Source organism: Amphiura filiformis, chromosome 5 (assembly GCF_039555335.1).
Source record: "Amphiura filiformis chromosome 5, Afil_fr2py, whole genome shotgun sequence".
Classification (NCBI taxonomy): Eukaryota; Metazoa; Echinodermata; class Ophiuroidea; order Amphilepidida; family Amphiuridae; genus Amphiura; species Amphiura filiformis.
This window is the reverse complement of record NC_092632.1, coordinates 66973651-66993103: the sequence shown is the minus strand read 5'-3', so window position 1 is coordinate 66993103 and position 19453 is coordinate 66973651. Positions and strand designations below refer to the sequence as shown.

Sequence of the window (19453 nt, the reverse complement as noted above, 5' to 3'; positions counted from 1 at the left end):
AATGCTAACCAAACTGACCCAAACCATCTTGTGTCTGAGAACTATATGGCTATATTTTGTACAACAACATCATTTCCAGCCTGTGACCACGGTTCACAGCACTTCACGTGTGTCTATTCAATACGATACATGCAATCGGGAACCGTCAAAACCCATGACTGAAATTAGCCATAGTGTTGCCAGTGCTATATTCACTGCACTAGAGACACAAGATGAAAATATCATGATTATTTTCTATTTTTAACTGTTTTTTATAAGAAAACAAACAAAAAAACCAACAGTATGGGAAATTGAGACAACAAGATTTAGAAAAAGGAAAAGTGATGGCTTTATCTATTAGTTTTACCCAACCTTACTTCCAAGTTTCACATTGAAACCTTAAGTATTTGTATTGTTTTCCAAGATAAGTGTGTATAGTTTTTCTATTACATTGTGTATACAGATTTTATTACCAAAAGGTGCAAATCATGTTTATAATATTCATAGATTCTATTTATCATGTACAATATGCACATTGGGCTATTCCAGTTGAAATCCACACTACCCCTGTGGAAGATTTTGGAAATATCTTTTACAGAGGGAGTATGTTTTTCAAATGTAATTGGTCAGGGTTAATCATTTTGAAACCCATACTCCCCTGTATTATTGCTTTACCAATATCATCCACAACTGGAGTAAGTATTTCAAATGGAAGTTACCCAATTGTCTATTCTATTCAAAATTAATACTCCCTCTGTGGCAGACTTTAGCTAAATCTTCCACAGGGGTAGTGTGGACTTTAAATGGAATAGCACATTTCACTGAACTTGTTCTATGTGTGATACATTTTGTGGAGTCTTTGTTTTTAATTAACAGTATTTTTTATTAAAATCTGATTGAGCTAGGCAGGCAGACCTTTGAACCTGAGTTTAACCTTCCATATCAGCTGGTTTCATATCAAGAGAATATCACAGATCTGCCAAGGTTTGACAGATGAAAAGAGAATATCCCTTGTTTCTAGTGAAGACCCATGACCCAGGCAAGGGTTATGTGACATGTTTCTGGTGAAGTAGGCAAAGGCTATGTGACATGTTTCTGGTGAAGGGACCCATGACCCAGGCAAGGGTTATGTGACATGTTTCTGGTGAAGGGACCCATGACCCAGGCAAGGGTTACATGTATGTGACATGTTTCTAGTGAAGGGACCCATGACCCAGGCAAGGGTTATGTGACATGTTTCTGGTGAAGGGACCCATGACCCAGGCAAGGGTTATGTGACATGTTTCTGGTGAAGGGACCCATGACCCAGGCAAGGGTGCGTTATGTGACATGTTTCTGGTGAAGGGACCCATGGCCCAGGCAAGGGTTATGTGACATGGGAATAAACCAAATCGGCATTGGAAGTTTGCAATGCATTGTAGGACAGTTTTTGCAGTTTTGGGACACTTTGTCCTTTGACCTTTCAGAATTCAGAAATATTGGGTTTTTGTACGTACAAAATATAATCTAAATAATTAAAACAAATATAAAAAATGTTGGTATTTTATAAATTTATTATTTATTATTTTTAATGATCAATATTATGACAATAATAAGAAAATTAATAATAATTACATCCATTTTCCCGATATGTCAAAGGTCAAAGTATCCCAAAACTGCTCTCAAAAACGGGAAGTTAGAATGGCGATTGGGCTTATTGTATGACTATAAGAGCATAAATTTGTTAAAAACCAAAATAGATTGTGAAATATGTAAGATTTAATACAGGTAAATAGTAACGGATCTTGTGACATTTGAAAACTATTTTAACGCAAGACTATTTTTACATTGCAACTATTGTACCTTTAGCATTTTAGTTAGCATTTAGCTGAAGTTTAGTTGTTAGTTTCCCTTTTGGAGGTACCTTTGAGCCCAGCAACGATAATGTAAGTTTCCATATAGCTTCAACTTGATGTTGCTACCAAGGTTACTCCTTATGGAAGCATGGTGGCCTAGCGATTATGTGATCAGTCCATTTCACTAAACTTTACGAAGCTTGGTAAGTCTTGAAATTGTTCGTAACTTATGAAGCTTCATAAGTTTCATTTCACTCAATTTACTTACGAACAGTAACCATTCGTAAGTAATAGGGATTTACTACAGGGATCCTTCATAAGTTATGTCTAGTATTTGGTATTCACAACTTTACGTACAGTAACTTTACTTACGAAGGGTTAAAATTTAATGAAATGGACCCCCACCCCCGACTCATGATGACAAGGTTGTGGGTTCGAGTCACATCGCAGATAACATGTTGCATCCTTGGGCAAGGCACTTAATCCTGTATGCTTCACTACACCCAGGTGTAAATGAGTACTGATTTCAAAGTTAGAAAAGTAAAAAAGACTGGTTGTGCTGGAGGTGCATCAGACCCTCACACAGTAACATTATACACATAAGGGTCTGGTCCTAAGTGGGTTTGAAAGAGACATGGGCAATCCAGCCTTTGTTTTATTATTTATCTGCAATGCATTCACTATATATGTAGCTGACTGTATGGTGCTGATTGTTGTGCTGATATCTATGCAAACAGCCAGAGATCAAATGCTAACTTGCAAATATGTAGAAAAGTGTTTGATAATGATTTTTATGATATTAGTAACATGCATTAGTGTGCAATATTTGATACCGGCCATGCATCAAGAATAAGTCAAGTCTTTTTGTGATCATTAGAAGACTCTCAGTTGCATAATCCATTGTGTTGGTTTTTATTCCCATGGGCACTACCAGCCAAATTATCGGCATCTAAGAACTGTTTTGATTTGTTGCTAAAAGGGTAATATCATGTTTTGAGCCAATCAGAGATAAGGTAAGAAAGGTCAATAGGGCCTAAGAGGATTAAGCTTCAAGTTGCTAAGAGATCTAAAATCTATATCATGATTGGTTATTCAGATGATTATATCATGTAATTAACCAATCAGGGGCTCTGTAAGAAATATAGTGCCAATGGTTTGTAAGATACCTCCGTCCAGTGGCAAGTTCATGCACCTGTTAATGATAATGATGTAAACAATGAGCTGGTTTTACACCAGTGTATATAGGCTATAATTACTACATACAATGTGCTAAAGCTGATCTCAATATCAAATATTATAAGCTAGCTTATTTATTACTGATTGAAGTATATGCAGTTAGGTGATGTGTACTTATAAGTAACATTTTAATTGCAAAGTTTGTAATATTATTACTGTTGTGTTGCTTTTTTTTTTTAATTTAAAACAAAAATTTTATTTGCTTTTTTTTAAATAATTCAACAGCACTATAAACATCCAATTAATAAGATCCGAATAGACAAGCAAGCAAGTGTTTCCTGGGCCATGCAAAAGTGAAATAAATGAGGTAAAATTACTCGGCCATTACATGCTGGTCTTTCAATCGAAGCATTGACAAACAGGGTTGGCATGTTTAGCCCTTTCTGTTGGCGCGACACTTCAAATGTCGGGTATAAATTTTTAAAAATCCACCCAAACTATAACTGGTCTGAAATCAATTTTAGAGGACATTTGGTCCAAAATTTTATGATTTTATGTGGATTTTTTTTCCGAAAGCTTCATAATTTGTTGTTTTTGGAACATCATTCACTGAAAATGGGCTACAATGAATGTTCACAATGATATAATCAGAATCATACAAATTTTAAGTGGATTATGTTGTTATTATCATGTATATTAAATAATTTGTAAATAGAAATTATTGTAAATTGTAGATAAAATTATCTATGTAAATAGACAGATATTAATGTGTAAATGATGTTATATCTTGTGCAGACGGATTGTTCAATTTGCATACGTTTTGTGTTAAAGCATTCTGTAAAATTATATTAGCTGTTGTACTTGTAAAAAAATGGTGGCAGAAATGCATTGACACAATAAGTGTAATTGCATCATACAACATATATTCAAGGTGTAAACTTAATCTGAATTTTCTTCATAATGGGGCACCGTATTCAACCTAATTATGGCCGGGCGTTTAAGTGAGTCATCTGAAGGGTGCACTTAATATATTCCACATTTGTTAAACTGGACAGTTTGCATGCAAAACTATTGTAGTTAAGAAAAATATACGCATAGAACAAGAACCCATAGAACATGGGATACTGCCAAAGCGCTATAGTCACGGGCCATGGTGCAGCTATAGTGCGATAGTCGCTCTAGGTTGTGATTTCAACTAGCAATTTCACACCGTGTCATGCTAAAAGTGTATTGGAAGAGGGTGTTAAACAGATGCAAGTTTAAAAATGTTCACATGGGGATCTAATGGAAGGCGCTAATTAGGTTGAAGATGGTTAATGTTAAGGGCTTTGATATTTTGTAAATTGGTTCACATCATAATACTAATCACAGAGTGTCCGTCCGTCATGGCGCTATCGCGTTCGCGTTCAAGGTGTACTATCGCGTGCTTTCGCCGTGCGCTATCGCATGGAGTATCAACGGGATTGATTAAGTTGGGTCAAGTTGGGTCTTGATCATTGACAGACGCATTTCATAGTAGTTTAAAAGGTCAGGGCAGGTAGGTATATGGGTAACGGGTGTTGGGTAATTAGAAATAGGCCTATCATGAGAACCACCCGACCCGAGAACCGAGAAATCTAGTAATATATAAAAGTGTATTTGTTATTATTTAAATGCAGTATTTGTGCTTTCAAGAAGGGGTAGTATTCTCCAAAAAGTCAGAGAATTCCTATAACTAATATTGTCATGGTGTCAGAATTTAACTCTCAAACCTGAGTATTAGTAACATCAGTGAGACATTTCAGCAAAATAAAATTGCAAAGATGCAAGCACTTGTAGAAGGCACAGTGTGAATTTAATTATGTGCCAACTTTTAGGAGAATATTATAACAACTCTTTACTACTGAAGTAGTTATAGTGTAGGTCTACATAGTATGTAAACTATTTTGTGAAATTATTATAGTTGCTGTGTTTATATGGTGTTTTATATGCTTTTATTGCATATTTAGTGTTTTCAAAGACTATAAAATGTTTTTATGATCATCTAAAGTGGAATGTTGTTAGATGTTTATGACTTAGGCCAAAAAAAAGGTTTGTCTCAAAGCTCGCGTGCGCATTTGTAAAATCGCGAGATTTGAAAAAAAAGAAATGCAGATTTTTTTTGATTTTTTTTTTAATTTTTCCGGAAAAGATTTTTTTCTCAAAATACCATAAAAATACCAAGTCGGGAATACAAAAAAAAAATCGCATTTCACATTTGTTTTCAAACCACTCGTGAGCTTTGAGACAAAGCTTTATTTTTTTGGACTTATATGAGCTTGAAATGAATCTATTCATGTTATTGTCAAATTTTGCCAAATGCCAATTAGTGTTTGCCAAACTTAACAAATAATTACGTGAATGATAGGATTACAAGGAAACCAAGTTTAGATGTGGTCATGTTCAATATTGACTAATCCAAACAATTTCATTGGTGTAACATGTTTTAAAAACACATTTTGCCAAAAACCACATGAAAATTGAATCAATGGTTGCTATGATAGATACAACCCCTCCCCCAATATTTTCTTTGCCTCCCCCCACTTTTGAGGCAAAAACCCAAAATTATGTAAATTTCCACTTTTTATGGCAAATTTGCTCAAAATTTGTTGATTTTTTCCCCACTAAAATTCATTTTGCCCCCCTGATCCAAGGCAATTGCCTTAGGTGCCTTTGGTTACATTTTCCCTGACTTACTGTTCTTACATTGGGATTTCTGACCTATAAATTGAGGATACTAGTACAGATCGGGGTATATAAACTTGTAATGGGATGGTATTGATGTAGTGAAAGCTCATGTGACATGTCATTTGAATCCAATTGAAAGGAATAAAAAATGGAATTCACAACCTGATAGTGAGAGATTGTCTTTGTATAATTTATGATGTCTTTAATCAAAGCTCTGGCAGCTCATGAATCAAGATCCCTGCTATATTTTTACCTCAGTTTGTGGGGTAGGTGAGTCTCTTGTTCTGTTTGAGACACATTGCTGCATTTGAACAGGTATTGCACATTCCAAATTTTTGGGAATCCAATCCCATTAGGACCCAAGTGTGTCTCCACATGGAGCAATCATTTAAAGCCTTAATGTACGATTTCCGTCAAATTTTAATTTTGTTATTCTTTATTCAAAATGTTGAAATAATATTAGTAATAACTGCTGGGAAGGTTTGCTGTCCATTTTAAGCTGAAATAACAAGGTAAAGTGAAAGAAACCCCACTGGTTATTTTGGCCATTTAACATGCAGTTCTATGGGAGGACATATCATAATTTTAAAATTATGATAATATGTCGAACTTTGCTCTGTTGACCTACAAAGACAACACATTTGGCCGGTTCCATTTAGGTGCAAGTTGGGACATGTGTAAACATTACAAATATGCAAAAAAATAAGGTTTTAAAAAAATTAACCAATTTCATATTATAAGATAGTACATTATGACTTTAAACAAACAAACAATATAAAGCAAGGGTGTAAAAAATTGTGCCTCAATTTTGGTAGTAAAAGTGACCAAAGTATATTATCATTAGCTCCAGGAAAATAATTGCCCATGTGGTTTGGGATCCCGGCCCCCGCACTCTGTGCATCTGCGGGTATTCATGCTCGTCGAAAATTTTGCGAAATAAGGGGTGTTTTCAGATGAAGAAATGCGATTCGCGAAACACACAAAAAAAGGGGTATTTTTTCAAACCATTTCAAGAAATTGGAAAAAAGGGTATTTTCATCAAGCAGCCTACGCATTTCTGCCAGAAAAGGGTATATTAGAAATATCGTTCAAGTTTTAGCGAAAATAGGGGTATTGTCGAAGGCCAAATAATTCGCGAAATCGCTAAAAAAAGGGGTGTTTTTACCCTAAAAACTTCGCGCAATGAGATGTAAAAGGGAGTGCAGGGGCCGGGTTTGGGATGGGCATATTCAATTTTGGTCTTTAAAGCGAAAAATTGCCTTGGACTTTAATTTAATTGGACAATTTAACCCCCTACCCTAAAGCAATTTGGCTTGGTATTTCTTTGTTTTCAACCTCTGAATTGACGATTTTACCAGCCCCCATCCCACCCAAAAAAAATTAAGCTAAGACCACATACATTGTTGGACACTTCTCCATTTCCCCCCTGGATCATGGGGCCTGGGTCTAGGGGTAACTGGCCTTGTGGTAAATCCGGTGATTCAGGCCTTGTGTCAATTCATATTTCACACCAAACCCACAATACTGACTCTCATAGGGAACCATAACGCATAACATGTATACAGAAGGCTGAGAAGGGATGCTGTGCAATAATTCACCCCCCGACCTACCCCTCCCAGGTGGGCAAAAAGCCTGAGGGGCAAGTTAAAGGTAGGATGCAAGCAATTTTTGGCGTACATCTATGGGGCAGATTGTACTATGCAGTGGCATACCGTGGCCGCTCGACGCTCCTACCCAAGGGGGCTGAAGAAACTGCAAATTTTGCCGCCCCTTGCAGCAACACCCCGAAAAGGTGGATCCAGTTTTTTTCCAGCCAGGATGGCCCTAGAAAATCTAAAAAGTGGGTGGGGTGGTAGAAGCAAAAAGAAATTTCACCAATTTTTTTAAAGTAAAATTTTACAGCCTGAGATGTTACCCCCCCCCATCATTACCAATACACCGCTTCAAGCTGTTGCCCCACCCTTTTTTCTTGGAATTATTCTTCTTGCCACCCCTTTATCTTCTGCTGCCCCTTCTTTTTTGCTGCCCCCTGCTTTTACCGCGGGGGCTCGCGCCCCCGAAGCCCCTCAAAATATGCGCATGCTATGGGGAACTATAAATAAGACACTTTATGAATTATAGGGACCATTCACAAACACTTGTTAGGGGGGCCTGATGCAAAAAGGGGGCCCTTAAAAGTTTTGACCCTCCTAAGGCCCTGAAAAAATGACCACAAATTTTCCTGGGAAAATTGAGTTTATGATTTTTATGAGGTTGACCCATAATTTTCATGTCAAAAAGGGGGCCCCTGAAATTTTGACACAACATTTTTTATTCAAAACGTTTTGAAATAACAATTAACATTTGAAACCATTTTTTTTTCTTTCTTTGATATCATTACGTTTGGGTTTTGGAAAGAACCTTCTGTTAAATCATGCATGACTCAATTACAAATCTCTACATCCCTTTCTTCTTGTCTATTGATATTTTGAATAGTGTTTATCTTTCCCTAATAGATAGCACCCTGATCGATTCTTCCTGCATATCAATATGCTTCATTTACATTACATTACAGAGATCGGACACTAATCCCTACCATAACAAACCATGTAAAGGTGATATAACAGGTCTATATTACAGGATTAGATTAGTAAACTATGATCTATTTGCAAGTATTATAATATATTGATTGAGCAGGAAAGATGTGATACTATTTTTTTGTATAGTAGTCTAGTTGCCGGCGTGCGATATTTTTTTTCCTAGTCAACATTTGCATCACATAATACATTTACATGATATAGGCCTATGAGGCTGGATTGAGCTGTGTTCAGTTTTATACGGCGGATTTATTGCCATAATTATTACCTCTTACTTAACAAAAGAAAAACAAATTTATTCCAATTAAAATTCTACCAGGGTTCGAACCCACAACCTTTTGTTTAACAGTCGAGATCGAATACCACTACGCTGTGAGTGCTTCTGCGAGAAATGCGTTTGTTCATCATACTTATTGATTACGGAATAAATCGCAAACACACGATATACGATATATATATATTACTTGTCTATTACTAATAAATACGTATATAATCTCCAATCTATGCGGTTCCTATGCAAATGTTGACTAGTAAATTAATAAAGGCTGCCGGCGGCGTCAGGTATACATAGAATGTTTTTTTTTTTTTTTATGATGATGACATGTATGATGCAAACTCATAGGTTTTGTGCGTTTGGCAATTTGGGAAGGGTGGGGATGGGGGTTCAAAATGACCCCATAGGATTATAAAATCAAAATTTCAATTGCTCAAATACCTCTTTCAAATATATCAAATTATTTACATAAATAAACAAAAATAAATAAATAAATAAATAAATAAATAAACGAAAAAAATTGAACAAATTGTAGCGTAGTATTAAAATCATAAATATAACCATTGCTGGCAGGAGGACTCGAACCAACGATATTGACATTAGCAGTCTGATGCTCTACCATTGAGCTACGGTATGACAGGATCTAGTGATAAGGGTCGAATTTTTAGCTTATACAGTGTTTGTCAGTGTTTGTCCGCCTCGTGAAAGAAAGAAATATAAAATCTCAATTTTTAATTTAAATTTATTTGATAATTTTCTAACCTATATTTTCTTTAGAGCAGGGACAAATATTTCCCCTTTTATCTAATTTGACCGCTATATATAAGAATCTACTTCTTTTATTACTGATTTAATTCCACGATTTGTTCCATTAAGCAATATCAAAGATTAATGTCACACATCTCACAACAGATATTTAGTTGGCTTAGTGGTCTTCCACAGTGCTGTTTAACCTGGAGGTACCGAGATCGATTCCCACCTCTGCCTGCAATTTTTTTTAAAGACTGGGAAATAATAACCTGACATTCGCCGCTGACATTCGTACTTCAGAAGCGGAGTTATAACTTGTTAAACTTTGCTCCTTCCGTAAAAGGGTACATTATTTTGGCACTACATTATTTCTTTCTTTTTTTCACATTGCTGGTAATAAATATCAAATGGTCATAATTGGCGGTCACTTCAAATCATCCCCAACTGAACTAGGTTCAGGAATTTCCTCTCATTGTTAATTGTTGGTTAACCCACCACTTGAGAATAAAGGACTATGATATGTGCAACAGGATTACCTACGGGATTATCTCAAGGATATAATTCTGTTCTCCATCCTTTTCTTACATCTTCTCTGATATGTGCTAGTGTCAATGGTTATTGTTAAAAGGCAATAAGGTGTGTAATTGCAATATTTCCTCTGAATAGGAAAGACTCTCTACATCGAGTTATGTATGCTGGTGGTTCGCAATACTGTTATTTAAGAGGCGGTATCTTCCAAATCCAAATCCAAATGTTTAGGTGCAGGCGGCACCTGACCTGAACTTTAAAAAAGTTTTTAAAAAGTGATGGAAAAGTTTGGGCAGAATTTCCCGGTGTGCGCATGCGCCCTTGCGGCTATATATCTGTTAACCTTTGACCTTGATAGCAAACAGCTGATTGATTTTCCAACTCAGATTACATTTGCATACACATGTTAATTCGCGATTGACAGATTGACTTTACATTGCATACACCTTCGGGAAGAAACCGCACAAGTGTCCTACCTAAGAATTCACAAGTCTATGCATTTTTGTCACGACGAATGGGGTAGCAAGCTTGTCATTTATAGCAAGATCGAGTGAGCTTTATTTTTTTGGTAAGCTTAAAAAAGTAGTGTTATTGCAGAGCTTATTGCTTACATCATTGTACAAAAATCTTTGGATTAGTAGCTGTCAGTAGCTGTCATTAACATCATGTCTGATGAGTGGCTAAAAAGATTTGCAGTTGTGGGTGGCATAACAGCATGTGCAACAGGTTTGGCTGCATTTGGGATGTACAAATTGCATCGATCATATCATCGTCAACAATATGAGTGGAAAGAAGTGGGCAAATTGTCCAATCTTATGATACATCCAGTAAAGGCATGCAGAGGACTCCAAGTTGTGGGAGCTGAATGTACCCCGCTGGGAATGAAAAGCAGTGATGGATGCATACGTGATAGGTGGGTATTTTGATAACTCAAGCCTTGTCAAGCTTCGAGTTTGCACACAATAGTTTTGCATTTTATGCTAAAGTAGTTTTAAAGTTTGTAGCAGAAAAGAATGGCAGTTGTGTACATTTTGAGAGCGTGTACAGAGTAAACACGGAAACGGGGCTCTGATTGGCTGATTCATTCAGTCATCTGACAATGAATCATATTCATACATACACGCTATGTAACAGCGCGCATGATTGGTCGAGAGCCGGGCATAAACAACCGTTTAGTCATGAAAATATATGAATGAACCCCTAATTCAAGGGCAAGGCTAAGTAAAAAAAATAACATGTACCGGTATCATCCGGACTTTTTCAAAAATTGGTGCGGGAGGCCCTTAATATATTTGGTATTATGTTATTTTTTACCATTATTTTCTCTTTCGCGCATGCTCAGCCGAAAATAAATGATTTTCTATTTAACTCATCGCTCCTTTTGCGCACATATATACAACATAACACACCGACCTTATGGTCCTTAGGGGAACACCGGCAGTGTTCGATTTACCGCCTGCATACCTGCACCAGTGCATGTAACATTCCCTCTGTGCATGCAGCTTTTCACTACCTGCCTGCACGTGTGCATGTACGATTTTAGCGCTAGCGATATGACAAGGCCAATACAAAAGTAAACAAGCAGTCAGTCCGATTTGGAAAAACCCAATCTATTTTTAGCGCAACATCCTGACTTCATTAGAAGGGCTGGCGCAAATCGCGCAATTGACAATTCCCGATACCCCTATCACGTGAGAACTGTCACTTTTTTCATTGACTTCCCTAGTCTTCTACACAGCCAGTTTGCGTCGGTCTGATACTCGTCGATCCTAACGAACATTCCCCGGCCCGGGGAACATTCGCCATAGCCACATACAGTCTGGTTCGAGACTATGACTTCCCTTAGAGGGGCTAGCGTAATGTGACGTCATCCACCAATTCCCGATACCCTCGCACATGTAGAAGCTGTCATTTTCATTTCATTGAAAAAAAAGAACCGGAATTTAAACCGTGGGAAATATTTGTTTACGTACGGAAAATAATCATAATAATGTCCAGCAAAAAAGGAAATAGCTCAAAAACACTTGCATCATTCTGGAAATCGTGCACCTCGTCGGCGACTAGTTCTAGAACAGATGAAGCCACAGCATCCAGTGTTTTGGCTAAAAAATCGGCGAGTGATCGGCATAAAAATGACACTGACAGTGGAGCCGGGAATATTATTACAACTATAAGCTTAACTGACAATGATCGTGATTCAATGTGATTTTATGTTTGCTTTAATTTTGGTGCATGCACACTTTTTGCTGTGCATGTAGAAAATTTGGGCTACATGCACCAGTGCAGGTAGGAAAAAATTTGTAAATCGGACACTGAACACCGGACTGCACGACAAATTCAGTAGTTGGCTCGCTTGATGAGGGCAGTATGATGCTCATGGTTCCAGTGATCACCAGCACATACGTGACCCGATGGTATACTTACTTATTCCAAAGTTAAGCCCTTTCCACTCACCACCTCCCACCTCTTCATTTTCCAAAAATCCTACGCATAGGGGCCTACAGCTCCTTCTTCATTCTTAAGTTTTCTTGTTGCGATCCTCCAATTCCACTGAAACTGAAAAGAATAACTCCGCAAAAACTTATAAGTTTTTGTAATAAAAATAAATTCAACGGCGTAGCCAGCGACTGAAGTCTGTGATGTGCAAACGGTCAATGACTGCTACCTACCATTCTTGCCACTCCCACCCCTCCGATCTCAATAGAATTTCCCGCCATACATTTGCATATGCAAAATACAACTTTCGACCAATAGAAAATTAGCATTATTTTCTCTTTCGCGCATGCTCAGCCGAAAATAAATGATTTTCTATTTAACTCATCGCTCCTTTTGCGCACATATATACAACATAACACACCGACCTTACCCAGTGGGCACATCAACGTGAAATCAACGTTGAATCAACGTTGATATATCAACGTTGATTCAACGTTGAAAAGTGAAAGTTGACATCAACCTTTTCGTCAACGTTGATTCAACGTTGAATCAACGTTGAAGCTTCAACCTAATTTCAACCTAATTTCAACCCGATTTCAACCTGATTTCAACCCTGTGTTTCATATCAACCTGATATCAACCTAATTTCAACCGGATTTCAACCTGATTTCAACGTTGAATCAACGTTGAATCAACGTTGAAGCTTCAACCTGACTTCAACCCGATTTCAACCTTGCGTTTCATTTCAACCCGATATCAACCTAATTTTAACCTGATTTCAACCCGATTTCAACATTACTTTTTAGCTTCAACCTGATATCAACCTAATTTTAACTTCATTTCAACCTGATTTCAACTTCATTTCAACCTAATTTTCATAGGCTTTAATCCTTGGGAGGGGGTGAATTCCTTGAAGAAAAGCGATGCACGTTTTCAAATTTCTTTCATGAATATTGCATTGAAAGGGTGCGTGCGGCCCGGCGCGCGGCGATTGGGGAAGTTAATTCTGTAGAAATTTTACACCAAACTCCATCTTGATTTTAACGTACTTTCAACCAGAATAGTTTATCTACAGATGATTTAAAGTCATTGATATGCAAAAGCTTGAACACGGCATACTATCATCTATAGACCTAAAGTTTTCCCAGAGTATTTCGCACTTAGGCCTATACATCATTCGAAGTCGCACAAACTCAAAACCAATTTCATAATTATTCGATAATTGAATTTCATAATCATATTTTACATTTGTATCATTAATATTGGTCAAATCAGGGTTCAATTTCGTCTCGCATGGTGGTGGTTACTGAGTCATTAAAGCAATTTCGTCTTTCGTCATTCGTCAGATGTTATTAATGGATGTACAACATGCTTATTTAAAAGGACGGTGTTCATTTTAGATGATGTTGCATGATCTTATTCTTACTTAAAAAAGAAAATAATCACAAAGTTATGAAAATGAAAGAAAACACATTCTAAGAAATATCAAAGATTACAAATAGAGTAACGTTAAAGAAAAGAAGAGAAATATACATAGTATAACCTGAAGGAATATAGGCCTATTATGATCTTAAACATGTTAAAGTATATAATTGCATCAATATAATATCTATATACCGGGTATCGTAAAGTTATCAGAGAAGAACATCAAAGAAAGAAAGAACGACAGAACAGAATGGCATGCAATAATAAAAGCCATCCGATCCCCGAACAAAAATAAAGTTGCTTAAGAATGTTTTGGACTTATATAAATTTTAAGATTTAACATGTTTAATCTTTGTAACAATTTATTCGATTAAAAAAGATTTTAAAAAAAGTAAAAAGAAATTATAGCCTCCATACATGATGAGCTCTTTTAAGCATAAATAAAAGAAAAGAATGTAGGCCTATATATAAAAACATTTAAAACAAAAAGACCAAAAAAAAAAGAATTTCTATGAAAGAACGCATGTACGATTAATAAATATTCCATATAGGCCTATAAATAGGAGACAAAATTAAATGAAACGATAATGCATTTCAATAACAAATGGCGAATTACTTTTAAAATACTTTTGCGAAGTATATTTATAAGTATTTATGATGACGAATTTGACCTGCAATTTGACGAAAATCAATGACTCAAACACGAACTGACTTAATATAATGCTACATTTTACAATCTTTCTTGAGCGATCAGAGTCTGCATGAGTAGGCCTAATAGAACTTTAGTATCTGAGAAAAAAACAGGTCCTATAATTCAGTCGGACTAATATCTCGGGACGAAATTAAAACGTCTTTTGCACGAATATCAATGACACAAGTGCGAAATACTCTGGGAAAACCTATAGGTCCTATAGACTTCCCAGCAAACACAAAACGTTTTCGACATCATTCGCAAAAGGTTATAAAAGGTTGTCAGAAAATATTTAAATGTCGGGTTATATTAAGGGTATAAAACATTTTCATAACATTTAAAAACATTTTTTGATAATCTACTGCCCAAAAAACACAAAATGTTTTACAGAAAACGTTTAAATGTCGGGTTATATAAAGGGTATAAAAACGTTTTAATAACATTCCAAAAACATTTTTGAAAACTTGATACAAAACATTCTAAACAGAATGTTATTTTTGGGTTGAAAAAATATTTTGCGAGAAATGTTTGCCCAAAATATTTGCAATAACGTTTTAAAAACGTTTTATGACCTTTATATAACCCGACATTTAAATGTTATTAAAACGTTTTGAATAAAACATTTTAAGAACATTTCTGTGTTTGCTGAATGCAAATATTTTAACATAATGTTATTTAAGTGTTGACAAAATATTTGGCAAAATACGTTTGCGAAAATAGTTTACAATAACATTTTTAAAAACATTTAAAAAATATTGTTGTAGTGCGTGTTCATATAAAACGTTTTAAAACGTTTTCATGACCTTTATATAACCCGACATTTTAATGTTATTAAAACGTTTTTACCTAAACCAAAACCCAAAATATAACTTATTTATAATGTTTTTAAAACGTTTTTGTGTTTGCTGGGTTATTATTAGGCCGTAGAATATTCGATGTAACATAATTATCTAGGCCTATACGTTATTTAATCTAGTCCCATTCTATTTCCAGTTATGTTTATGTTGTATCAAATGTTTGATGACGTAAAATCGATAATATATTTCTACCAGATATTCTACGTATTATTTTATCGATTTTACGTCATCAACAACATTCGTTACAACTTAAGGGAACTGGAATGAGCGTTTTGAGCGTTTCGACAGCATTTTTGTGGGACATGAGAGCACATCAGACCTATCGAATTGCATTCTGAATACGAAATTCACGATATAATACAAATTTTATGACGAATTATTAAAATTTGATATTTTTCACATTTTGGAGATATAACAGTCATCGAAGTAAATTTTATAAATTTAATGATATAGTCTTAAAGTGTATGTAGCTGGGAGGAAAAGCCGACGATCAATTGAAAATTTTGACCTTTCATATTGAAGATATGGATTTTTTTCCCAAAAAGACCTAATTTTTTTGATGTTTTGGGACAAAAATCCATATCTTCAATACGAAAGGTCAAAATTTTCAATTGATCGTCAGCTTTTCGTCCCACCTACATACACTTTAAGAATAAATCATCAGATTTATAAAGTTTACTACGAGTAGGCCTACTGTTAAATATCAAAAATATCAATTTTTAATGATTTGCCATAAAATGTGTATTACATTGCGAATTTCAACAAATCAAAATTATTTGATATCAGAAGCACATTCTTCGTATTCAGAATGCAATTCGATATGTCTGATGTGCTCTAATGTCCCACAATAAATACTGTCCAAACGTTCATACCCCTTCCCTTAAACATAACTGGAAATAGAATGGGACTGGACTATAAAAAAACAAAAAATAACGTAGATATGTTACATCAAATAGTCTACGTCGAATACTTGGAGACAGGAGTCTTGTTTTATAGCGCCCCTAATATAATAGTAATCAATCCTATAATCACTTCATTCTCTCAAACATGTACTAGAAAGAATTTGAATAAAATCATTCATTACAAAAATGATATGCAAGTAGTTTTATAACGTTGTACATGGAATTTGCATTTATTATAATTACAACGTTTCTGTTTTTGCACATAATGTTTCACAAATTCATATATTGTATACCGGTACCGGTATTTAATTCAATTTAAAGAGAAAAATCAACAAAAAAAAGAAGAAAATTAGTTAATTAGTACAGAAATGAAATAAAAGAATTGAAAGTAAGGAGGATTGAAGTTATAGTATGAGGGAAAGAAATTAATAAGTAAAAGTATGACTTAATTTCAAAAAATAAAAATACAATTGAAGAAACCTAAAAAAAGGAAGCGGGAGGGGACGTGAAACATGTTTATTTTTTTATTTGGCCTTATAGAACAAAACAGAGGTTCGATGACGTCCTAATGATCTAATCCTATAAAGTGCTAAATTGGTGTGATTCCTCTCCCTCCTTTTAAACGTAAGTGTGAAATGTTGAAAATTCCAACCCAAAAGATAAAATTTTACCGATTTTTAACTATTAAACATAATCAGACTTCTTGACCCCTTCCCTCTAACAAATGGGCGTTTCTTTAAAGGACATAATAGAACTTTTGGTTTGTTCTCTCGACATATCTATCTGCACACTTTCAATATATGTTTTTAAATTATATAGGGTAGGGGTGGTTCAATAATTATGTGTACCCCGGTGAATTATGGGGGGGGGGGGCAACGATATTTTTGGCAGGCCAAAAACGGGGGGCAACTTGTTTGGCATGTCAAACAGGGTGGGGACAAGCGATAGGAGGCAGGGCAAGCGATTTTGGCACAGATATGTTTTGGGCAGCGTTTCTACATTATTTGCTATTGGCCAGAACTTCACAGAATTGCAGACGTAGGCATACATTAAAGTATATTCCAAGCTACTACCTTAATAATTCATATATGTTTTTCTTCTTTTTCGTTTCTTCTTTCCCCCCTTCCGATAGAAAAAAACCTTGTTTTCAGTATAGGGTTATTCACCCTGGTCTTTGCTGTGGGTCTTTGATGGCATTTGCTTCTTGTTTCTGCGAGAAGGCATAGGCCTACACCTACATTGTCACCATTTATATGGTTTTCATCAAATCCAGACAAGTTTTCAATATCACTATTATCAGCGTATTAAAGTACCAAACCTTTGTTTAATTAGGGCCAAGTCACTTCTGTTGGCTTTGATTCATCTTTTCTAGAGGACTCAGAAAAGTTTACTTCTGCTTCTTTTCCATAGCACATGCTTCAGAGAACCGATACCAGTTTTGTTGCTCCAAGTGTAATCAACCAATGCATGTAAAAGAAAAATTGCGACTGCTTTGCGCAAAGTGTTTATGGCGAAGCTTTGATCCCGTTTTCATCCGTGTCTATGCTGAAGTTGGGTCTACATCCTTATTTTGTAATCAAATGCGAAACCCATACCAGTCCAAATATATTCAGATGTTAGATAGAGTCCAAAGAAGAGCTGCTAGATTTGTTGTTGGCGACTTTCGTCGAAAGTCCAGTGTAACCAAAATGATTCAAGAGCTGGAGTGGGAAAGTTTGGTTGAGAGAAGAAAAACTGCCAGACTATGTCAATTTTACTTCGTCCACAAGGGAGAATCCCCCAGCACATTCACCAAACTTCAGCAGAGGGATACCAATCATTCCAGTAGGCACTTCACCGCAGATGCATACAAAGTTATTGAAACAAGAACTGTCAGATATCAGAACTCCTTCCTTCCTAGAACTATTCGTGATTGGAATAGACTGCCCCTTACTTCCACAACGCAACCAACCTTTAAGAAATTTAAAGCGTCCCTTTTATTAAGCAATTAGCTGCTCGCCTGCACCCCACGGCGTCATGGAACCAAACGTTCTGTAGCCGTGTAGCATAATGAAGATGATATTACATTGTTATTATTATTGTTGGTACCACTGCTCTCCTGAATTCTTATCACCTTACAACATACTCCCTCTTCTGCTTGATGCATGATTCGGATTGTGTTGATGCACCAATGCATCTAAGGAACAAAAGAAGATACAGAGGGAGGTTACTAAAAGTATATTTCCAAAAATTAATTTTTTAATACTTGAAAATAGACATGTCCAGTTATTTCTTAAAAAAACATTTGAGATCAAAAGTTAAAACTGTATTAGTTCAGATGCAAAAGGCGATACATGTATGCCATTTTAAAACCGATTGCATCATGGATTGTCACTTCTTCTGCATCAGTATTAGACCACATTTTACAGGCATAAATGGGCCCTATGCCTAGCAAACCATGCTTTATACTTTTATGGCAGATGTTGGTGGCCTCAGTGCAAACGGTTTAAAATTGGCATGTATCACCTTTTACATAAGGACTTCAAATTTATGCATAGCAAGCCTAAATGAATGCACAAATAATTGATAACTCTGGTTTCTTGATAGAAAAACCTGGTTTCTCGTCTAGCTAGGCCTACAATATTTGCTATGTAATTTGTCAGGTACATTTCATTGTAAACTGTATCCTGCCCTAGGCTAGCCTAGCATGCGCCGTAGGGTAGGCTACACATGTAGTGATGTACACCATAATAAAATCCAAAATATTAAGACAATCATCATGATCATGTTTTGCTACATTATTTAATATTTATGCCTAGGGCTAGGCCTAACACAGTCAGTACTACATGTACTAGTACTTTTGTATCAGCTTTATACTCGTACTTAGACTTAGTAACAGCTAGACGGTACCAAGCATGCTCAATTGCTCATGTCATGTGCTTAGCCTTAGACTTAGTGCCTGCCCTAACGTCGCCTTATAGAAGCATGTAAAAAGTTAGGCTAAGCTAAGCCATGTCATGCATGTAAGCCTAAAGACAGTAGTAAAGTAACAATCCATGCAAAACACAATTCACCAGCCACCAAATGCATGAATGAAGGTCTGAGTAAGTTGGACCTAGAAATGCTATGGCTAGCTAGTTAGTGTAGTCCCCAGAGGGGGTTCCCATGCACCGAGTGCTTTTTTTTCTAACTTACATTTTGTAATCCTGAAGGTGTCTAGTAAATGAATTTTGATGTTCCCAAAATTAAATATTGTCCCATGGGGTTCATTTGGCGGCCATCTTGGATTCCGACAAAATTCAATTAAATTGACATAACTTTTGAACTAGACATCATAGG

General features: G+C 35.9%; 1 protein-coding gene across 2 annotated transcripts in view; it reads left to right on the top strand.

Moving 5' to 3' along the window:
• The first annotated feature begins 10252 nt into the window (after nt 1-10252).
• LOC140153585 (mitochondrial amidoxime reducing component 2-like) overlaps nt 10253-19453 on the top strand; it is a 55526-nt gene continuing 46325 nt past the window's right edge. The window contains exon 1 of one of the 2 annotated variants that reach the window (XM_072176365.1): nt 10253-10392. Coding sequence is in view for 1 of the 2 variants with exons in the window: in XM_072176364.1 (XP_072032465.1) it covers nt 10490-10737 (248 nt within the window). In the remaining variant the exon portion in view is untranslated. Of the gene's footprint in view, nt 10393-10435; nt 10738-19453 lie in introns of those variants that run through there. The other variant, XM_072176364.1, reaches the window with a different exon arrangement.